The sequence below is a fragment of the Netta rufina genome (assembly GCF_964035555.1).
Source record: "Netta rufina genome assembly, chromosome: 15".
Lineage (NCBI taxonomy): Eukaryota > Metazoa > Chordata > Aves > Anseriformes > Anatidae > Netta > Netta rufina.
Window position 1 is genome coordinate 16349458 of NC_140138.1, and position 23666 is coordinate 16373123.

The 23666-nt window shown below is 49.0% G+C and overlaps 1 protein-coding gene across 1 annotated transcript in view; it reads left to right on the plus strand.

Annotated features, from left to right (window-relative positions):
* The window catches only part of LMF1 (lipase maturation factor 1), a gene marked incomplete at its 5' end in the record, with an annotated part of 190511 nt that overhangs the window by 44981 nt on the left and 121864 nt on the right, over window positions 1-23666 (plus strand). Inside the window, one exon of the mRNA XM_084295815.1 lies at window positions 12266-12414. Within this exon, the coding sequence (XP_084151941.1) occupies window positions 12266-12414 (149 nt within the window). The remainder of the gene's footprint in view (window positions 1-12265; window positions 12415-23666) is intronic.

The window sequence follows — 23666 nt, forward strand, 5'->3', positions numbered from 1 at the left end:
TTACGTCACTGAGGCTACACTGGTTGAGTTACTTCAGGGTGATGTAGCTGAATGGAGAGCCCTGTTTACTTCTGCTGGGACTGAGGGGATGTCCTAAAGGACACAGCAATATCAGTTTTCTTATCTAATCCTAATCCCCCAATATAGCCTTCACTATGGACAGAGCAAATCCCCTTTTAGAATCAGAAAACTGATCAAAAAAATTAGAGGTACTGTAGTGATTATTGTTGTGCTGTCTTGTATTAGTAGTATCCTCTGTCTTTTTTTATTATTTTTTTTTTTTGCCTCAAGCACAGAAGATGCTGAAGGAATGTAACAAAGCCCCACATGTGGATTAAAGTAGTTTCTGGAATTAATCGCTGCCAGAGGAAATGGACCCTGCTCTCATCCCCTTCCCTGTGGCTGCTGGCTCGAGCACCGCTGCTGTTGCGTTAGATGAGTGTGGTCGGCGGGATCAGGGCCGTGCGAACACCGAGTTTGTCCCGGCTTCAGCCCCATGCCTTCAATCAGGGCTGGAGCTACCTCGGGCACTCGCTGCCCAAAGCATTTGGAGCACGAGCTCTGCAGGTGGTGGGTTTTGTGCAGCTGTGTGGGGATGAGTGGTGGTCGTGCCAAGCGGTGGGACCCTGACCCTGGCCGGCATCCCTAGCCTGTGCACTGGTGAAACCAAGGGGCAGTGCCCACTAACGAGTGTGCAGTGTTCTCCTTGCCTCTGAGTCTCCTTACTACCTGGACCTGGCTTTTCTTTCTTGCACCAGGGTTGCCTTTCATGTTCAGACTAAAAGCTGGCCATTACCTGCCCATGGTCTTCTTCGCTCCTGTGATTCCTCGGCTGGTTGGGGCATTGGATGGGTTACGGTTAGTGGGTTGGGCAGTTTTTTATTTTCCCTACTTGGTATTTTCAAGGGAATATGTTTGAGAGAAATTTAGGGAGGCAGAGAAAACTTTAATCGGGAGGTTTAATTCAAGCTGGCAGGGAAAGCTGCACAAGGGAGTTGCTCCTTGGTGAGTATTTCTCATCTCCTGCAAATGTTGGTGTCAAAGCACGTGCTCGCATGAGGTTAAAATGTGAGCTTTTAAGGGCAATGGGAATCTCACATGATACTGCAGGAAAAGTTTGTCTAATACGCTCTTTATTTCATGACTTGCTTTATAAGTCTGCTAGCAAAAGAGGTTGCCAGGTGCCTTCATGGTATTGGTTTTAATTTGCTCTCGCTTGAAGTGTACAAGTGGGGGAACGATAGGTTTGAAATGGTGAGGAAAGCAGGCTGGTTGAGCTGTTAGGCTCCCATGTTGCCATGCTAACCATGTTAACAGCTGCTAATGGTTTCTTAAGCTGCCAAAGCAGCCTGAAGATAGATTTAACACCCAACAGACACCTGTTTTTAGCAATTTAGCTCCACAGGCACATGGCACAGTACTGCAGGGGTCCTGTCCATAAAGAACAGATAAAATGTGTTCAACAGGTTGCTTGTAAAGGTGGAAATTGCTGGCTTTCTACTTCGTATTACGACTTTCTTGTTGGAGAGTAAGGAGGAAAAGCACGGCAAGAAGGCACGGTCTGGAAGAGATGAGCACTAGAGGGATTTCTTGGTGCTTCATACTCACTTCTGTCTTCCGGAGGCCTTTCTTAGCATCTTTCCATCTGTCTGAGGACCCTCATTTCCCATTCCACCTCAGAGCCCACCTGGAGCCAGGCCAAGCTGCACAATGACCTTCCCAGCAGTGTCAGCCCCCAGGCAGTGTCTGAGCTCCCGCCTGCTGATCCCAGCACTGCCTCAAGCGCCCTGAAGGAAGGTTTGTGCTGGTTGCTGCCGTTCCTGCCTCCTGCACTGCCACCAGACTGCGACTGTCACCACAGGACAGGGGGGCATCCACGTCCTGTGGGGCTGCAGGAGGCAGGCCCAGCTCTGCACAAACCCACTCCAAGCTCAGCAAACAGGAGGCTTTTGAGACACAGATTTTGGGCTTTTCCAGTCACACAGCAGGAATGTGTGTAGTAACTACTGATTCCTGAACAACCCCTGACTGTTCTGGTTTGGTAGGTGAGGGTTCAGCCTTTGCCTTTCTCGTCCTTTGGGTATGTTCTACTTTTGCTTATTTTCTTTCAGGCCCAAACCTCCTGACTCTGTGCACTTGGCTGTGCCATCATGTATTCTTTTCATGTGATCAGCGTGGGTTTACAGAAAAAAAAACACCAGAGAATGGTAACTGGCCTTTAGTTATATCACGGACTTCAAAGCGATCAGCACAGAAAGGATAATTGGAAAGAAAGTCCCTTTCAGGTTATAATTATTTGTCCCAGGAACCAGAGTTCCTTAGCGGTGATGCATATTTTCCCTTTTGTTTTCCCAGTGCCATGGGAACCTGGCAGTAGAAGGTCTCTGCTGGTATGCGCAGCGTATACCTGAACCTCCGCACGGGGAAGTGTAGGAATCACGGTGCTGGATCCCAACCAGTGATCCATCGAGACTTGTTTCCAGCAGCACCAGAGCCAGCTGCTTCAAAGGAAAACAGAGCACTCTGCAGTAGGCAGGTTATCGTTTTCACAGGGAAAGCTTCCCTTGCAAGACTCCTGTCAGCCAGGGATTGTTCTTTGCCTTCGGGCTTTTTTGTTTCAAGCCTTTAAAGCTGCTCGCTTTTCTTCCACTGGAAATCGGTTGAACAAGAACCCTTGCAGAGCACTTTGCTGTGCCCTAGTGCAACAGGTAGCACCACGTTAACTGGCTCGTATCATCTGGTCGTGGTCGTGTCGCTTTGCTCATGGCCTTTCTTTACGTTCTGCTTCTGTTCTTTGGCTCCTTGTTTCACAGTCAGTCCCTTCTGTCACTTCCCATCTCACTTACGAAATTCTCCCATGGTTTGTGGACCATTGCAGGATGCCCAGCTTTTGTTCTCCTTCCATCTTTGTGGTCTGCCCAAATCACACTGATCTTTGTCTAAGTTTACTGATGGCCATCATGGAGCCTGCTTGTAGTAACCCATCGGGGGAAATGGGGTGAGTCCTGCCTGCAGGAGCTGGGTCCAGTGGAGCTGTCAAAGCTGCTGGTGGCGTGTTTTGGGGCCCAGCACCGAGCTCAGCTGTGCCTGCAGGAGCCTGCTGGGGAACCCTGGAAAGCCACTGCCATCTCTTGGCTGTTCACCCGATGCTCCTTCTCAGTTCACCAAGATTTATGGCCCTGGTCTTGCAGCAGTTGGTCGTGTGAAGGTTTTGAGGGGTGTCTTGATGCTGAGAAGTCAAAGAGTAGGCGGCAGCCACTGTGGTTACACCTCTGTGGAGATGAAGAGCATCTCCACTGGCAAGCAGCAACACTTGGATGTTCTCCTCACCTTGGTGGCCATGCCTGAGGGATGCTGGTGCCCGTGGGTTCAGATGAACACAGAGGAAATTATTTTTGTTACTTTAAGATGGAGTAATTAAATACAGTATATATGGATCCCTCAAAAATGACAGCCGCCCACAGAGCTAAAAACAGGAAATCCATTAACTTCATTATTTAAAAAATAAAATAAAAATCTTCCCAACTGATTCCTCTGTCACTTAAAGTTCTGCATGGAAGGAGGGCTAATTTAACGCTGCATTAACTCACTGTTATCACCCTCCTGTTACCTAAGTAGTTTCTAATGACTACCCTGGAGAGCACTTGGAAGCTTTTAAAAGTTTTTATGCTAAATTTTTTTTTTCTATGTGGTTTATACTTTAAGAACAAAAGTTATTGATAACATTTTTCCAAATCTTCCAACAACATGAAAAACTACTCTGTTGCCTGCAGAAACGCGAAGCATCTCTAGTCTATAATCTCTGGCAAACAAGGAATTTGAAATGTTAAGTGGTGAGATGTGCAAAAATGGATGGGGCAGAGTTTGTGGGACGCTGGAGCAGATTTGGGCTTGTGGGTGTTTGCAGTAGCAGCGTGTCCCGGGGGCGGGAGCGGGGCCATGCACCCTTGCCCAGGATGAGATGCCAAAGGGGGCTCTGTCCTTAAGCCCTCTGAGCTTTGGCTTTCAGAGCTCTGAAAGGAGACCCCGTGGGGCAGGCAGCTTAGGAGACCTGCCTCTTTGTTCGGAGGCCTTTAAGTGAAAGGCACCGCCGGATTGAGAAGCAATAAATCATTTTCTTCCCTCATTGTCTTTTCTTCAGAACTGTAGCGGGCTGATCTCTTCCTTTTTTAATCATTTCTCCTCCTTTCTCGGCCCAGGTTAAGATGTGCTTCTGAGGTCAACATCTTTTGCACTTGGGATTGTGTTGGGGAAGGGGAGGAGGGTGACTTCAGAATGAAGCATACTCGTTGCTGCGCGGTATTTTCAAGTCTTAAAGTTATGACTTTCTGCTTAATATCACTTGAAAGGAGATCTTTGCTTTATGTCTCAGGTGTTTGGTCGCTGACAAGTCAGAGGAACCCACTCCGGGCTCTCTCCCACCGTAGCAGAGGAGATGCAGAGCGCAGAAGCTGTGCGGAGCTGGACTTTCACCATTTGGGACACATCCATGGCTCCAGCTGCATGTGGCCGTTCACACAGCCTGTACAAGGGATTTCGGAAAATTTTAAAGAAAAACACAGTGCTTTAGGTTAGCAAAGAGTTGGTCTTTCAGAGCTCTGAGCTGCAAGCTGTGATTTTGGAAAATGCTTGTGAATAAATGTGTACGCAGTGCTGCTGCCCTGGGCTTAGCTTTTGGTGGTTGATCGGAAGACCTAAATTATTTCCAAGTTAAGCCTTGCGTGTCTGCTCTCACCAATAGAAGGTATCCAGAACTGCCCTGTGACATTATTAGTGGGTTTTTCATGTTTATAGAATGACTTTGCAACTGCGGGGAGATCTGGTGTATCTATTAGGAACTGCCAGGAATCTTGTCCATAGGGAGCCCTGGGAAACCTTTTAAACTTGACACAAACTTGAACATTTCTTGCATGTTGCTTTATTGCAACTCAATTTTTCAGTGATATCTGGAAAGCTAGAGAGCGAAGGGGCTGAGTCTCTGCCGCCTGGATAGTTTTGTAGTCCTTCTGGAAAAGGAGAAATGACCGCAGAGAAAGGAAAAAAATAAATAAAAAGGGAAGGACAGCTGCTGGCGCTGCCTCGCAGAGCACACGGTGCTTCTGGGCTGCACAACACGACTGATGGCAATGTGAACTGCTGCACAGCAAAGCGATTTGCCCAATATCGCTGCGTTTCAAGGCTTCCCTTCTGTAGTCTAAGCTGTGTGCATTGAGCTGCTGTGTGCTCTGCCTGACACGGCACCACAGCGAGCAGATCCTGCTCCTGGGGGTTCTTCCCCATCCTTCCCAGTCCCGTGTTGGTCCCGGGGGCTGGCTGGTGAGCCTGCTCTGCTCCTCTTCTCATCGCATTGCAGCAGGTGGTAGCTAAGACATGTGGATCTCTTGCGTGAAAGCCAAACCCAGTTGATACTGGTGATAATTTTGCCATGGATTTTAGTCTGGACATTATTTCATGCTGGAGGTAAAAATGGTGCTTGTAGTTAGCTGACAAGCAGGGCATTTTAACTTAGCAGAGGACATACTGGGAAGGCACTTCAAAACGATGCAGCTCTGTAAAGTTAGGACCTTTGCTTTCCTTAGAGGAAGTTCTTGCTATGAGTGATGAAAGTTGTAATGATTTACAGTTCCTTTTCTTTTCTTTCTTTTTTCCTTACTTAAAAAAAAAAAAAAAAAAAAAAAGGAGAAATGCGTATCTTCCCTGGGTGTGTGGTTTTTTCATTTGTTCGTTTGATTTCTCTTTCACAATTGGAAGAGGGCTGGGTCTGACCTAGCTCCTTTAGGGCACTCATGCTTATTAAAGTATTTGTCAGCCCGGTTCAGTGCATTTCCCAACCTGGGCTGTATTTCTGCCAGCGGGAGATCAGTAGCAGGAGGCAGGAGAAGCTCGGGGAGGAGCAGCCGGGTGCCCAGGGAACGTGCTGGAGCTCAGCATCAGGGTGCTCAGCACCGTGCTCGTGCCTGGCCGTGAGTCTGGCTCCATCAGTGGGACTGCCCGTGCTGGTTGCGACGAGTGCTTGCAGGCTGAAGCCCTTAACCAGAATATCCTAAAGCCATCAACGTATCCGATGCTATTTTCAACAGGTGTTTTAACGCTACAGCTTAAATTCTATCATACCGAATTTCAGGGAGGTAGGGAGGAGAGGCTCAGGAGCGGTTAATCTGATTCCAGTGCGAGTCGGTCCGTATTGGGTATCTTCCCTGTGCTGGCTGCCAGCGAGTGTGACACCCAATATTCATAGGGGGACAGCTGCGCTGTCCGCGCTGCGGCCCCTCTGTGTGCTGGCTGCAAGCTATAAAATGTGTGTACATCGCAGGAGCATTTGTCTGCGCCGTGCAGACGTGCCCTCTATAAATTTTGTGTGTTGATGTGTACAAGGAGAAGCAGTTTGCTGTTATTCTTTGACCCATATTATAGAAAGAAAAAAATAAAATAAATTCTGAGCTATGGATACTACAGCTAGGTATTGTTCTTTGGTTTTGATCAACTGCTTTTTTTTTTTCTTTTTTTTCTCAGAAGAATAGATGAATTGAAAATAAGAACCTTTATTATCTTTGGGCCTTTCGTCTGGCCAGCTCTCTGTCCTCTGGCTCGTGGCTTTCTCCCCTGCTGGACGTGCAAACAGAAACCTGGCCGGGGGCGCGGGAAGCCGAAGGTGCAGCCCTGGGCTGGGTGGGGAGGGCTTCTCGTGGCTTTCCTCGGGAGCCGCGGGCAAGCTGCGATCCCTTGGATGTTTTTTTCATCACGTACTTGACGGTAAATAATAAAGATGAAAATTGGAAACTTAATGATATAATGCTACATAATCTATATTCCGTTAGAAATAATACCCTCTATAGGGAGCCATAATGGTGCTGCTTTGGACTTTTCTGGAGACTGTTCATACCAAATTGACTTTTTTTCTACATGTTAAGTACCAGTAATGTTTTCCACAGCACATCAGATGTTTCTGCCAAGGAGTATGCTCCCTGCTGAAGAACTTGGTGAGGCAGCACGGTGGAGGCTCTCACAGTTCTTCACAGTTCTTCCTTCAAATGGTTTTTGACTCCAGAGATCACTTGATGTTGAGCTAAATTTCCTTGCTGAGAATTTGGATGAATGGTTTTATTTAATTTTGAAGAAAAACATTTGAAAACCCTAAAAAGAAAAACGGGAAAGCTTTTTTTATTATTTTTTATTATTGCTTCCCTATCTTCCCTTCTTGCCTCCTGTTGTGCCCCCCCAGCACCTCTCCACTTCTCCCCGCGCTCCCTCCCCAGTGGAGACCTCAGAAAATGCCAAACTCTGGATTTTGCTGCATCAAGTTAGGAGCATGGAACAAACATTCGCAACGCGTGTGAGGCAAGTGCAGCCACCATTGGCAGTTTATTTTATTTCTTTTTTTTTTTTTTTTTTTTCAAAAAAAAAAAAATTGGCTCCTTCTCCTGCTGCGCGGGAGATAACAATGGCGCATTGTGCCGCGCTGCAGCTGCTGAAATTTGACTAGATCCAACTGAAGAAAACAGGAGCAGGTGGGTCAACAACGTGACCCTTTCGTTCCCAGCAGTATCAGTGTGCGCCAGGGCCGGAGGGATGGGGGGCCGAGGTGAGCCCCGAGTTTCAGCCCAGGCGTGAGGATGAATTGCTTCGAGCTTGGAGGATGCGAGTTGCCTTGCTGAGATGACCTCGATGCCTCTAAGGACCGCGGGGTTTGCTGCCATTTGTAAAAACAGGTTTCACTCCGAAAATGCTAGGGAAGTGTCACTGTAGGTGGTAAATCAGCATCACTGCAGGCGAGAGGTTGCTGCTCCGTTACTGGCACTGGTGCTCAGTTCCCATTTTGTGCTGGTTTCTCTGTGGCTGCCGTACAGGTGCTGTGAAAGCCTCCAGCACCGAGTGTCTGCCCTCAGCTCCCAAAACTGGGGCATTATTTGGGTTACTTGACTTTTTCCCCCTTTAGGTCTTCACAGGTCACGGTAATAATTCCTTCATGGCAGTGCTTTCGCATTGCTAGAGCTGTCCCAAAGATGTCGGGGCTGGGATTTCCCGCAGCTTGGTGTGAGGTTCCCAGTATTTCGGGTTCCCAGTATTTCAGTGGGGATGAAGGATGCGGTTGTGTCGGGCTCCTTTGCCTGGCCCAATGCATCTCAACACTGACCAATTGTCAGAAAAAAGAGGGGGAAAACTCCAGTTGGAAAGGAAACCTACATGATAACTAAGTCACAGCTTTTCCTGCAGTCTTCCCTGCTGAGGTGCAATGACTTGGGTGATTCCTCGGAGGAGCTGCAGCACCTCCAGGCTCTGTGAGCCTCAGAAGTGTCAGTGAAAGGTGGCAAGGTCCAGCCACGTGGTTATGGCCTCAAACCTTCCTAAGACTGCAAGGGGGCTAAGTTTGAAGCTTTAGGGAGCAGACGACAACTATTTTTAAGTCAGCGGTAGAAACTCAGGGTTTCTCCTGGTGGGTCTTGCAGTCTTGCTTTCTGGCATCAGCTTACAACAGGGTGAGGGCGAGATGGGGCAGAGCTCCCCCTGCTTTCTGCTCTGTGCTCTGGCTACGGCTGTGGTGGGTAAGTTGTAGTAGAAAATGGGATGCTCCCAGCATTTTGGATAATCCTATCCACAAGTGCTTGTAGTGCTTGTGGAGTAGCATCAGACAGTACTTTATTTGCACATGATTATAGCTGTGAGAATAACAACCTATAGTCATGGAGGAGTCCCTGCTAAAAACAGTTCACGTTTGTCTGACGTTTTTGTCTGAGCTGAAGGCTTAGCCCAGCCTGTAGTTTTTAAGCTAAAACACAAACAGAAGTAGAAGACTGACTTTAGGGGAGGGAAACAGATCTCGGGGAGATCGGGGCCAGCTTGGTTGTTGTATGAGCAGCTGGATGGATGAGGTGCAAATAAGGGAAGGGAAATTTTAATCTCCAGAGGACATGGTAAAACTGGGGAGGCTGCAAAACCTTCCCCCATTTTCATTTCTGGTGGTGAGGTGAGTCAAATGGGGAAGGGGAGAGTGGTGGCAGTGGGTAGGCGGCCGCTGTGGGCGAGGAGGAGATGGATGGAGGCTGCAGAGGGGCTTCCACGGCCGAGGGCAGGAGTTGTGACTGCGCGGGTGAGGCGTGCTAGCATGGAAAATTGATCTGCATGACCACATTACCAGCTGTGGTTGCTCAGTGCATCAGGAAGAAGGCCGTTAATAAATCAGAGGCTCTCCGTGCATGTCTGCATCTCAGACTTGTTTTTTAGCAGGAACTTGGTGTGATCTGATATGAGGGTCAGCAGCGGAGTGAAGGACAGCAGCACACAGCACCAAAGCCTCATCCGTGCTAGCAAATCTGCCCATCGCCGTGCACGGATGCTGGAGCCGAACGAGATCTAGCTGCAAGCGGAGGAGGTTTAGACAGAGACTTCTGAAACGCTGCCGTGACCGTAGTTTGTCCTTGGCTGCACTTGCAGCAAAACCCTGTTTGGTGCCGGCTCAGCTGCACCCGTTGTCAGCAGCGGGTAATTTAAGAGGCTTCCACCAACAGCTGGGGAGCACTGTGTGCCGCGGTCCTCGCGCCGCGCTGAGCTGTCCCCTGGCTGGCACGTCACATCGTGCTGTTGGACTGGCAGCCGGGTGGTGGTGCCAGGATCCCAACTTGTCGCTTTGGAACGAGGAGCACAGGTGCAGGCTGAACTGATGATCCTCTGAGGCCAGCCGCATACCAGGGAGGCTTCGGCTTCGCTTCTGCCACGCACGTGCACATGCGTGGCTCTCGGCGTGCTGGGGTGACCCGTGCCACGCACAAGAAACGTGGCACAGGACTGCTTGATCCTGCAGTGCTCTTTCAGCAGGCATCTTCCTGGGAGTTTGGATTAAAATTAAAATAGTGAAAATGTCCCCGTGCCCTGCGTGGAGAGGGGCGATGCTGCTCTCCAAAGGGAGGCACGGCTGCAGATCCAGAGGCTGTTTGGGGATGTGGAGGCTCCTGCCTTCCTACTCAGCCATCCAGCGTGCATAGCGTGTGTCTGCGGGGGGACACGGTCATTACCATATGAAAACGCTGATAACAGTGGGATTCTTGTGCAGGCAGAAACGCATGAGATATACTACCATTTCGGTGCCAGTTAGACCCATAACTGCTATTTGTGGCTGGGTTTAGTAACAATTAACCTTTCACATTTTGTATTAGCCATTGCTTTCCTGGTGCAGCTGCTTTTATAACAATATACTTCGCTTCTCCTCCCAGAAGCGCTAATTTTGGCAGTTGGAGTATCTGTTCTAGAAAGCACAGGATGTATGGAGGAAGAATGGAGATTTTTTAATAGCTGTTTTAAGTACAATATTTCTTTAAATGCATTTTGATTTAAGGAACCTTTTGCATTTTTTTTTTTAAAGGAAATTCCATTACAGCTATTTCATATTTTAAAGCGAATTTAGTGTAGTTTTCCTTGTGTGACAAAGTTGCACGTTCAAAAAAACGTTGGCTGTGTGTGCATTTCAGGTATCTCAAACTGGAGCTGAAATGAATTAATGCCTTTGATAAGTCGTCTTTTCCAAGCTGGGGGAGACAGAGTTGTAGCAGACCAAACTGTTTCTTCCACTTTACAACCAGCAGTGTCCTGGGGAGTCTTGGGAAAAGCGTGGTTATGAATGACCCATGGGTGCTGTCTGGTTTATTGTATGCAGTTATGTAGGTAAGAATATCAGTGTCCTAAATGGCTCTCACGAGGTTGTTGCTTTTTCAGGAATTGCTCTCTTTTAGGCATTTAGCATTTTTTAACGTCTTCAGAGTGCAATTGTATTGCACAAAAATATTTGAAAATTCAAGTGTGCGATTTGGAAGTGGGATTAAGATGGTGTAATGAATTTGAATTTGTTTTTGGCATCAGTATATTGTTACTTGATGTAGGGGAGGTTGAATTTCACCTGTCAAAACATAAATGCAATGTTCTGGCTCTTCCAGAGCAATCATTTCAATATTTATACCGTCTGCCGTGCTGGAGAAATAAAATGCAAAATGCAGATTTGCATGACATGGGCTATAGCCTGTCTTCTCCAAAGTGTTGTCACAGGTATCGGGTTATTGTGTTGTTACACGCCTGTGCTTTGATCTCAGACTCACTGGTATTAACTCCAGAGTCCTTTTGCCAAATCCAGTAGTGTGTGAAACTGGCTTGATGGATGATTTGGACTTTTTTCATTATGATTTTTCTTCGTGATTAAAGATCCAAAGCTTCTGGTTGCACATTAATGCTGATGATGAATACGACCTAATGCAACTTTAATCATCCTCTTTTGAAGATGAAGACTGCCCTTTTTGGCTCGTGGCATGAATCCAGGGCAGCCAGCGGGATGGTGCTGCACAGGCCAGCAGAGATGTCATTCATCAGTGTCTGGGGCATAGCAGGTTTGAGGAAAACCTTCCACGTGCATTCATCAAACACTGCCAGTTTTAGACAATGGTGTGTGACACGAGGAGATTTCGGAGCAGGTTTACTGCAAAGGCTTGGGGGCATGCTGGCTGCATTTCCACTGCCTGTATTTTTAGGGTAGAATAATTACAGGCTTCTGGTTGTGCTAGGGGTGGAGGCACTGATGAATAAACGAGGAGCCCATCAGTGAGAGGTGGGCTTCCTTCCCTGCAGCAGCGGTCACAGCCAGGACACCACTGGCTCTGATCACTCATGTTCCTGGGTCACTTTGCCAATTCGCGGGGCACTTAAGCTGCATTTTCTTTTGCTTCGTAATAGGACATGCACTTTCTCTTGGTTCTTGTTGAATGAAATAACCACGTAAACAACACAAGTGTCGGCCCGTGTTCTTGAAGGAAAAACAGCAAAGCCCAAAGTGTAGGTGCACGTCATTGGTGCTGTCAGACTGGAAAAACAAAGATAACGCGTGCTTAGAGAAGCTGTGGATGCCCCATCCCTGGGGGTGTTCAAGGCCAGGCTGGATGGGGCTTTGGGTCCTCTTCCAACCCAAACCATTCTGTGACTCTGTGAGCATACAGACTTGGGTATTAACTATGGAATTGGTGGGAAATGCATTTACCGATGTACAGCGATGTATTTTTCTGGAGTTGATGGTGTTGCTTAAAGCATCTGAATTCATATAGCGAAGGCAGCATGTGATGTGTGAATTAGAACAGAATTGGCAGCCAAGTTCCCTCAAGTCAAATTTCAAAAGCGTTGCAGTTTTTTTTTCCTATTTGTGTATTTTAAAGTTGTTAAAGGATAATGTGATAGAACGCTTACAATAAATATTTTCTTTTTTTTTTTTTTTCCTCACATGCCTGTACCACAGGATGGGAATCGCAGCTCTTAGAGACTGGCTTCCTGGCGATATTCCTCTGCCCGCTCTGGACCCTCTCCCGTCTGCCCCCCTCCACGCCTCCCTCCGGCATCGTCATCTGGGGCTTTCGGTGGCTGATCTTCAGGATCATGCTTGGAGCAGTAAGTCGGCACAACACATCACAGTCCTCTAGTTCAGGATTTATTTTTTTGGTTGTAAGGACAGAACCTGTAGCAGGAAATGCCTCATGCTCTGTTTCACCGAGTCTTTAAACTTCTTATTAGTGTTTACTTTAAGAAAGACAAACATGGGAGTAAGAATACGTGTCGATGTATTGGTGCTGTTCTTGCGATTGGCTCTTTAAAAGGAATTAAAGTGAAGTTTAAGACCTGGGCATTGTGACTTTTTGATAAGTTGCCTGCAAATCCAGTGGGTAATTCCCAGGAACCAGGAGCTTTATGTTGAGTTATTTTTTCTTTGTGTGTGCTTTACTGAAATGTCATTCTCTGCTCCGTGATTTCAAAGAGAACAATTGGTGCATTACTGTCCAAGTGCCAGTGGAAATTCCCAAGTAGGTTGTAAAAGAATCTGTCAGGAACTGACACATCTTTGTTAAAGTAAAGGTGTGGCAGGGGCATTATCCTGTGATCTGCATCTGCGTGTTGGACTCTTCAAAATATCCCAAAATTTTCATCCAAGGATCACTGCTGTAGGATTGCGGGCAGGTGGGACCTTCCTGTGTCTGTTTTCTCTAAAGCCCCTCTCTTATCCCAGCTCTTAAAGTGCTTCAATCTGTGGGCAAGCTCAGTAAGCTCTTAGTTATCCTCTAAATAACGAACAAACTTTGTATGTGTTAACCTCAGTGTCACCTGCTTTTCAGCTTCGTTAGCGGGCAGCGTGCTATTGCAGCAGATATTCTTGGAAAATGCATGCTGCGGGCTTGTTGTGTCAGAGTGGCACCGCCCAGCCTACGACAGTTCAGCAGGATTTTTGTTGTTTTGTTGTTTTTTTTTGTATACGTCACACCACTGGTATTTCACAACTCACTCTTGGTTGCGTTTGCTTCTTTGCCTGTCATGTAGGGTTGCTGATTTTGCTCTGCTCCCTAAAGCTGGAGGGATTGATTGCCACAGTTCTTACTTTATACTTTATATTAAATAAAAAAAATTATACTTAATACTTTTACATTAATTGAATAGATCTGTCCCTGCTGTGGGGCAGTAGAGATGGATTAAATGATTTATTGTAGAATCATACATGTAGAACAGCTAGGATTGGAAGGGACCTTAAAGATCAACTAGTTCCAACTCCCCTGCCATGGGCAGGGATGCCTTCTTAAGGTTAAGTTATATGATCACCAAGTTTGTATCCTGCTTTCCTATTACAATGGGATTCTGACTGCGCTTTGCTCTGCTCCTGTTAATTTTTTATATATGCTCTGAGTTATGGGACAGGTTTGATGTAAAGGAAAATCACGCTCATGAAAGGTCTTTGTTATTGTTATCTCTGTGCTGCCCCTCGGCTTTATCCAGAGAGTAATAAGTCTCCCGTTATTTTGGGAAGAGCCCTCTGCAAAATAGATGCCACCCCTTGAGTCCTTTGTCTGTCTTGGTTGCTGATATGTAAGTAACAGGCATGGGAGAGTAAAACATGGAAAGGTCATTAAATGGGGATCTATGCAAGCAAGTGGAAATCGGTGATTGATGGGATCTTTAATGTTTTGGGGCCCAAACACGTGTACATTTCCTTCTCGGCCAGGGTAATGACGCTTGCAGGCACCGGGACGCAAGTTTAATGCGTGAAAGCGAAATATCCTCCTGCAGCACAGGTGCACCTGCTCTAAGGCAGGCTTTGATTTCTTCACTAATCTGGGCAGGAGCTGAACCATGCGCACAAATGGGGGCCAAAGGAAGGTTTCCCAGGGGAGGGATTGGCAGTGATTGTCTGGCACAGAAAGTTTGACTTTCCTTGCACAGTTCTCCGGGGGCTCTTGAGCTGGCTGGGGTAAGGTTTTCCTTGTAAAATGTCATCCCCCAAGCAGGCGGCGTTCCCTTGAGGCAGCTTTATTTCTCTCGCATGGTGCTGGATGGTGGACGAGCGATGCCATAAACAGTTTTGAAACTCACCTTAAACGGGCCAGTGTGTCTGGTTTTTGCAATGTGATGGCTCCTAGGAAAGACCTCAGGTTCCCGTCCCAAAGCTCCTCTTTTTTCTGAAGTCAGCTTCTGTATCATGAGCAGGACGAGGGTGTGGAGTTCGCTTTTCAGCCCTCCCTTCTTTTTTTCTTTTTTTTGCTCCTCATTGTATCAGATTTGGGAATTCTTTCTGTGCAGAGCTCCAGCAACTGGAGACTGCATTAAAGCACTAGGGGTTTCTGTGGGAATAAATGCTGATGCTCCTATGTCCATTGCAGCCTCTGTGAGGGAACAGACAGATGATCAAGTCCAGTAGCTTCAAGGTACAAAATAAACCTCCCTGTAAGAAGGGAGGTGCATCCAGCTCCATCACAGTGCCAGTCTTGCAGCTTCCTGGCTACCCCTCCCAGCACCCCGGGACACGTGCACTGCTATCCACCTCTAAAATGCCAGACGTGCCATTGTCTGTGTCCCAGAATAGCAACATCTTTGAGGAAAAGAGGAAGTGTTTCCTCACAAATCAAGAGCTGATGGGGTCCGAAATGAGTAACATGAGGTTTCGTGGTCAGAGCATCCCACTGCATGGTGCACGTCCTGCATGGAACAGGAGCAGCCCTGAGCCCCATTCCCAGTGAGGCTATGCAGGTCTCTGGAAGAGTATTTGTGGCCAGATCTTGCTTCATCGTGCACGACTTCCCTGTGAGCAGGCTGGGCTTTGTTAGGAGAGAGGCAGCAAATGAGAAGTAAAATAATCCCTCCTGCGCTCCTGTGCAAGGCAAGGCGTGCATTCCGGCTCTGCTGCTGGGGTTTGATTGGCAGCAAGTGCTGGGCTGATCTCAAATATTGCTGACTTTTTAAAAGGCGTAATTATGTGATTCAATCTATATGTTTGATGTTCCTAATAACCCATTAGTGCAGGATGTAAAGACGGATGCTTCTTAGGAACATGCAGAGGCAAAAGAATAGTGGTCCCTTTGTGTGCGAGCCGTGTGTTCGGAAATAAGTGATGCAAACAGATTTATGCCGCCGATGTGCCGCAGGAGTGCTCTGCGACTTGAAACCTTCATCGCTTTGCTTGTGACTCTGGCACTGATGTCTTCAGGCCTGGGAGATGCAGAACACCAGGAGTGATGAGGTGGGCTGGGTAGGCAGAGGCGCGTGCTCAGCCTGTTAGCTGCTCTCAGCCTAGGGGAGCAGCCTGGGGTGTTGCCTGCTGATAATTCGGTGTTTTGACACCTGCAGCTGCTTGGAGAGATGCTGAAGGCACGATGCTGCTCTCGAAGAGCCTCAGTCCTCTCAAGCACCTTGTGTTTTTCATCAGGCTGAGGGCGTGCTCCCACTGCTCCGTTCCCTGCAGAGCTCGATGTGTCTGGGGATGGCACAGCAGTCTGTGTGCTGCTCTGGCTCCCCAGGCTGCTTGTGGCACCCGGGTCAGGCTCTTCCCCCAGCCCCTCGGGGCTCCAGGGACTCTGGGGTGCTGGCAGGCGTTCAGCCTGACCGCAGGTTTTGAGCCCCAGTAACGGGACCTGTGTGAGGAGCAGCTGAGCTCCCCTGGCTCAGCGTCTCCCCTGCCCTCCCCGGCGTTTCAAAGCCAAGGCACGCTTGTGCTATCTGGGTTTGTGCTTTTGGAGGGAGCTGCTGGTTTACCCAGGCTGTGGTCGTCCACGGCACTAAGTGGGCCCTGGGCTTTGCCTCGAGATGAGTGCGCCTTGATTTGATCCTTGTTTGTTTTCTGGCAGGCAGCAGTACTGCTTGTGAGCTGCCCTTTTACCTGCAGCTGTGATTTGCAGCTAGCGCTCGGTTCAGCAGATGTAATTCCCCTTCTTGTTTTGCAAGAGCTGTGAGAGCAGGTGAGCACTGTCATTTGTACGTTCCGTGCCATCACCTGCAGCCGGCCAGAGCCACGCACCGGGGGAGCACAGATCCTGCACCGCTGAGCGCCGGGAGGCTGGGGAGCAGCCCTGAGACAGTGAATTGCCCACAGCACACCTCTGGAACTTCATAGCAGCTCTTTGGATCCCGAAAGTCATTAGTTGTTACATACGTAAGCCGTAAAACACAGTTTTTCTTCGTTAGTTTGAGTGTCAAAGGGAGGTTGCCGTGCGTACATGCTCAGAAATGTGCGAATTGGGTTTTCGTCAGCACCTGTGTGCGTAGCTATAGTAACGCTGATAAAACCGGGTAACAGAGCACACGTGCAGAGGGGCAGCAGTGCTGGGACTGAGGTGGGGTTCAGGGGAGCCCCAGCCAGCGTTGACCCCACGGGGCCACGGGAGCCCCGGAGCGCTGCGGTGCGAGGCCGCGGCTGGGCTGTGCGGGAGCCGGGCTGCGGCTTGGCTTGCGCCGCGCTGGATCTTGGCTTGTAGAGGCTGACGCTTTTCACTGCAGACATGGCTTTGATGATTTCCTCGCTGATTATTCCCCAGAGCGCTCTGCTTATTACACATCACTCCTCAAGCCTCATACCAGAGGGCTTTTTTTTTTTTTTTTTTTTTTTTTTTTTTTTTGACAAGAGGTAGTTAAGCGAGGGGCTGTTCCCTCCGAGCAGCACATCTCGCTGTCAGCTCAGCCGACAGAAACAAGCTGCGCTCTGCGCCCAGCTCTCACCCCGAGCACAGCATCGCCTCTGCCAGCTGGAGCTGGAGGAGCGTGACGTTAACACGGGGCAGGGCAGAAGCAGTTTTTGGGGCAAAGCAAGCAGCCGGTGCCCCAGGAAAGCTGCTCTGGGCATGGGGTGGGCAGCGCTGGGGCAGTGCCAGGCTGCGTGATGCGGGGGATCGGGCAGGGAAAGGGCCCCCAGCGGGGCCGGGGAGCGGCGTGCCGGGGATGCTGTGCTGGTGCCAGCGAGGCACTGGGGCCCCTTGGTGGTGCTGCCAAAAGCCCCGCAGCTGGTTCAGGCTCAGCCAGCTGTGTGCCAGGCCCTGTCCCTGCACCGTCACCTCTCTGGTGTGACGGGGGGAGCGTTAAACAACCGCCAGCTCTTAGAGCGGAGGGGACGGGGGTGTTTTATATGGGGGTGTTTTATATGGGGCTGTACGTGTGCTGCCTGCTGCGCTGCACATGGTTTGAGGCTGGGAGATGTTGGAAGCACACGGGGAAGCTTTTAAGGGGTGCGGGCTGGGGGCAGCCATGCGAGGCAGCCCCCGGGACCATGAGCTGCCGCTGTCTCACGGCGTCGCCGCCGGGCTGCGGCTGCGCAGCTGGAGCGAGAAGCAGCAGGGTGGAAATGTCATTATCCCTTTACGGCTGGTGCTCATCCTGTAAAATGTGAAGCTCGCAAAGTGCCTCCGGGGCAGGTCGGGCTGGCGGCCGGTGAGGGGCAGCGGCTGAGGCTGAGCTTCCTGGAGGCAGAAGGAGCCCGAGCGTTCACTGCTGGCCGGGGCACACGTCCGCATCGCTGCCGTGTTGGCAGTCCCTCTGGAAGTGCCCAGCGGTGACGCCAGGCTTTGGTTTGGGTGGATTTTCGTCCTTTCCAGCTAGAGCCAACTCCTGTGCCTCTTCCCTCCCAGCCTCCCTCGTTGTGGGACACGAACGTGGAGCCTGCAATTCCCTGTATTACGTACAGCCAAGCTTGTAACCGCTGCGCTCACAGCACGGATCCCATCCAAGTGTGTGCTCTGAGCAAGTGTCAGTGTGAATATCTGTCAGAAACAGCAATCAAGGAGGTTAAACGCCTCGAGGTCCTCCCTCTCTTCTCTTCGCAAGCCTGCTGCGCCTGTCTGCTGGCACGGAGCTGCGCTCCAGGAGCAGCCGTCCCTGCTCACTGTCACCGAAGGGTCACGGCTGGGGCTGGGGTCTGCCTGCTCTGCTCGGGGGCCCTGGCAGCAGGAGCTCTGGGAGCAGAGCCAGGGCTGCTGATGCGGGTTGCTCCCAGGCCTGGCCAGTGAGGGAGGGGGAAGGCATGTCCAGTGCGTCCCTGAAGGGGATGGAGAGCTGACAGGCACCTTCCCATTACTCCCTGGGTTTGGGGTTATCGTGCAGCCCCACAGGTAGGAGATCTGTCGGGGGGGGTCATTAAAATTGGCACAAGCTTTTTTCTTTTGGCTCTGGTGTGAGGGTGAATGAATGCAACACAGGGCTGCTGAGAAAGGCGAGGGGACCACATCTGCCAGGCTGAGGGACAGGCTCCTCAGGGGCCACATTGCCACCTCTCCCTGGGCACGATGCTGGAGCATCAGCTCCCCTCCACACGGGATGACACGGGGCACATCAAACCATCTGCATGCGTGGCACCGGCTTCTGCTGTGCCTCTTCCCCGGGACCTTTCCCCCTGCTGACATCAGGCAGGACGTGGGCGCTCCGTGAGCAGCGAGGCTTTTGGGCACGTGTTGCGTGAGCTCGTGCACGTGCAGCCCAGCCGTGTTGGACTGCTAACGGAGAGCCAGGCCTTTCCCTGAGGTTTCTAAAAAGCGTTTTGTTTTGCATCAGGATCAGTCTGCAGTGCCCTGACGGTGATGAGCACGCAGCACTGCTGAGATGCTTACGTTAGCAGAGTCAAAGGACTAATTAGGTGCCGTTTGCAGAGCGCGGTGATGTGACGTCCTGTACAAATAATTGTCAGCACTGGGGATGTGGTGGGGATTCAAGAGCCAGGGGTGGAACTGCACGTTGGGAAACTGGAAGCAAATAGGGAATTAAGGTGGAGCTGTGTCTTGCGAAGGATCACAGACATATGGAATAAGTTACCAGGGAAGGTGGCTGGAGCAGAGAGTATAAGTGAGTCTGAGACATCTTGATTAGTTTCTGGAGGAAGGGATTGAAGAGTGTAGTGGAAAAGCAGGGAAACAGGATTTAAAGCACATTACCACTTTAATTTAAAAGTGCCCAAAGCAAGGAAATTCAGATTTAAAGCTGCCAATCCATCACTGGTGCGCCAGGTGTTGGAGCTGGGAGGGCGCGGCGGGGTCTGAGTGCAGATGGGTCGGTGCCGCTCAGCCCCCGGCCCTGGGCAGCACACGTGGGCAGCTGAAGGCAAAGCCTCGGGTTTGTGACCTGCCTGCCAAGCCCCGGCTTCTGCTCCCATCCCTTCATCTCCATGGTTTCCATGGCCCATGGCCTTGTCTTAATGCCCTTAAAACCCCTCCAGGATGCTCCCCGCTCACCAACCTCCTGGATGGCCAAAAGCGCCGCTGCGGCATCGCTGGGAGATGGCTGGAGACAGGGTGAGGCAGGGAAGGAAGGGTTTCTTTTCCCCTGCTGGCCTTGTATTTGGGAGCCCTCCATATGGAATTGTTGCCACCATGCCCCATTATACCGGATATGTCGGCGTATAGGAAATTCTTAATTTAGGGAATTAATTCATGCCCCTTCTCTTCTTCGCTGCCGCCCGCTCTCTTTTCACACATCCTTCCCCCAGAGCCGCCCCCTCCAGAGTCTGATCAGCGTGCACCAAAACGGCCCGAAAGGAACCCAAATCTGGGTCCCCAGCCCCACGACTGCTGCAGGACGCGGGTGGTTGTGCAGACCTGGCCCCAAAACCTCAGCCTCTGATGCCACAGCAGCGCTCGCCCTCTTACACCACCCGGGCTGCCTGGATGTAGAAGTCCCTGCCAGGCATAATCCATAGTATTCAAACGCCCGACGTTAATTTTAGGCAAAGGTTTTATTTATTTTATATTATTTTTTCAAATTTTGCTTTCTGACCAAAACTGCAGACTGTCGCCCTGAGTCAGAGCGTTGCCTCCCCGGGCTGCTCAAAGCCTCCCAAGGAGGAGTTGCTGCCACGGGTTGCAGAACAGAGCAGTCCCTGAGAGCTTTTTGGCAGGCAGAGGCTTACAAAATAATTTAAATCCTCTGGTTCTTCAAGTGTACACAAAAGATATGTTTTCCCTTGTGCCTTACAGAGGGGAAGAAAAAGATCATTTAAGGTAGCCGTCTTGAGGGAGAAATAGTGCAAAAAGATTTATAATAATTAGCAATAAATTCTTCCGCTCAATTCTCATCATTGTTTCCTGCTAAATGTTGCCGTCTCTCACACTGAGATGTGTTTTCACAGAGAAGGGATCAATTATTTCCAGATTTTGTGGATATCATTAGGTATTAATTCTTTATTTTTTATTACTTTTTTTTTTTTTGCAATTAGAATAAATGTTTCTTTTAACCCGCTGCAGCGAATTATTTTAGAAACTAAGTGGCTTATGTTGAACTCTTCTTTTTTTTTTTTTTTTTGCTTGGATTCTGCTAAGTGTCATAACGTGGGTGGCATTTTAAAGGTTACTGGAAAGGGTGGGGATGTGATTAGCTAATAAGGGAGATGAACTTTCTGGCAAAAATAATGAAGACTTTGAAGCAAACAGAATCTGGATGCCTGTAGTAAAATTGCATTAGATGTAATGAAATAAAAGTTGGAATTTAGGATATCTTTGTAAATAATAAAAAAGAAAAAAAAAATCAAACGGATGTAGTTGTCATCTCAGTGACAAGCGTGCCCTGATCCTGGGCATTATGGCTCTGAAATTGAGAATAATTATTCTAATTTGTTTTATTACATTAGCGTGGGTAGGAGGGAAGAAAGGGAGCTTTCTTTTATGGCTTTCTCATTATTCATAGGAAGGGCCAGACTCCTGACTCGGGCGCTGGGGCTTCATGGGAATTTTTGGAAAATGATGTCTGCAATGTTCTGACCTTTGCCGTCCCAGCTGCAGCCTCCTCCTCTCTGCAGGGATCCCACACTTGACTCCTTAGCAACCTCCTTTGTGCCTCTGATCTCTCTCCATTTGTCTAGTAATAGCCCTTGGCAGGAAGACTTGTTGTTCCTTCAGTGGCTTTAAAAGGCATGGAGCCGTTAATGCCAAGTACTTTTCAAAATCCCTTTCACCCACTCCTTACAGCTCGTCTTCAAAGTCAATCAAACGCTGATGCAGCCATGGTAGTTTCTCAAAGGGTCTTTCTGGTAGCAGGGGGAAAAAGCAACAACAAATAAGACAAAACAAAAATCAACACCAGTGACTTCTCTTTCAGGAAGGCGCTTTTCGGTCCCCCGAGCCCTGCAGTCGGGATGCTTTGCTCTCGCCTTTCCTGGTGCCTCTGGTTGAGTTTTTGCACCATGTCACCTTGCTCCCAGCACGGCAAACCCACCAGATGAGAGCATCCTTCTCTTTGCCTTGTTGGCTGTTTATTTGGTCATGTTCCCTCCATCCACATCCTGCCGTGATGGTGTGCAGGAATTGAATTGTCACCTGGAGCTGCTGCTCTTCGAGTAGCTCCGAAAGAAGCTGTTCTTACCTGTTCTTACCCCTGCCATCAGATGCTTCCAAAGAGCGTTTATCAATATGGTGATAGATGCTTTATATATATATATAAATATATATATATATAAATCTGTTCCTTTCTGTCAACATGCATGCAGAGGCAAGGCGTTGAGCTGCTCGGTGCCGCCGACCCAGGAGGAAATGTGGAACCCTGCGCTGGTGTTGGGCCAGCACCAAGGAACCAGGCAAGTCCCAGCATCTTAGGCCTGAACCTTGATGGGGCTGGCCGGGGCTCTGAATTGATGTTCAAGTTACAGAACAAAGCTGCTCAAGCAGCAGTGCCACCTGATGAGCGAAAGCCTGTCATTCTTTGGCTAAGGAAGAGGTATTTCTAGCCCGTTATTTCTCTTTGCAAGGAAGAAATTGGAGATTTGAATTACCGGCTGTGAATTTAATGAGAGGTTTGTATAACAAGAGGTAGAAGCTCTTTTTAAAGCCTTCGGTTTGCTGCTGTCAGAGTTGTAGAAAAGTTTCCAAGAAGCCGACTAGTACCTGTCGCATCCTCCCAGCCTGGCACTTCTACAAGAAAAGACTCCAACACCATGCTGCAGCCCGAGCAAAACGGCTCCTCCGTCCTGTGCTGGTGCTGCAGAGCTTGAGGGAGGTTTCATGCTGAGGGCTGGGCGCTTCTGACCCTAATTGCTGCCAGCGTGGCTTGGGGACACTGCACCTGAGGACATGGGCTTGTAAGTTATAGGCATATTTAAAAGTACAGCCTTGAGGTGCAGAAAATGCATTGAATTTAAAAAAAATAAAATAAAAATTACCTGGATCAAGCATGAAACAGAGCCGCCCTAAGAGCAACACCATAGAAAAACCACCGATTGCTTTGGGAACGTGCGCCTTCAGGGCTGCCACCAGGCTTGGGGACAGCACGGCAGGCTGGGGCCTGTGGGTGCAGCCACCCTCGTTCCTCCGTGGGTCTGCCCCTCGTTTGGGTCCCTCCAAGAGGGACTGGCTCCCGTGGGGCTTTCTGGTGCTTTCCCGTCTCTGCGTGAGTTACGAACATGCAGACCTACAGGGGCGTGCAGATCCATGTTAGAAAGCAGCTTTTTTATTGTGTCTGAAAAAAGAATGAGTCTCCTTAACTGTTTTTTTTGTTTTTGTTTTTTTTTTTTTTATCAATGTTAACTTCAGAATGTCACTTCCTTTTGCATGAATCTGGGGTCTAAATTGTGGCTGGTTTGTCTTCAAAATGCATTTGTATTTGTTTGGCTTTCCAAAATGTTGAAATCACAATTACTGTGGGGAGTGTAGGTTGGCAGGGAGCTGTGTGTGAGGTGCAAGGCACAGATTTGGATTTTCTGTGAGTATTTAATATCATGAGAAAAATTAAATCCCAGAATTTAGGGTTGCCCTTCGTTGATTTTTTTTTTCTTTTTCAGCCATCTTTCTTATTGTGAAGATGTAGAAAGAAGGTCTTTAGATTGACTCTAAATTTATAACTCTGGTGCCCTGTACCCCACCCTTCTCTCCAGCGCGGTTATCAATAGAGGATTTGCAGACATAGCTTGAGTCACCAGGCTTTTTCTCGCTTGCCGTGCTATTGGCCTGTCTGTACCATTTTTTTTCAGAATTAATTTTGGGCTGAAAAAGTCTCAAAGAGCGCTTTGTTCCTCCTTGACACTCACTCTGGGGAGGAAAAAAAAAAAAAAAAAAGGAAGAGAAAAAAACCGTGGAAAATCTGACATCTGCATTGTAGAGAAAAATCAATAGATAGGGAGGAATATAATTATCCCCCACTCCTGAAAGAATTTTTAAGATATTTTTTGTAGCAGTGACTCATATCGGCTTAGAGCTTGAATGACATTTTAATTATTTAGGCTTTTTTTTTTTTTTTTTCATTTTGAATCACCAAAGTACAGCAGCCTGAAAGGGGTACGGTTGGGCAGAGCGCACGGCGCGAGATGGGGAGGAAGGAGCTCGTGTGTCGGAGTGCAGCCGCTTCTCTCCCTGTCGCCGGAGTCGGAGCAGGAGCGCGGCGTGATTCAGAGGCGTGCAAAACAAGTTTCCACGCCTGCACGCTCA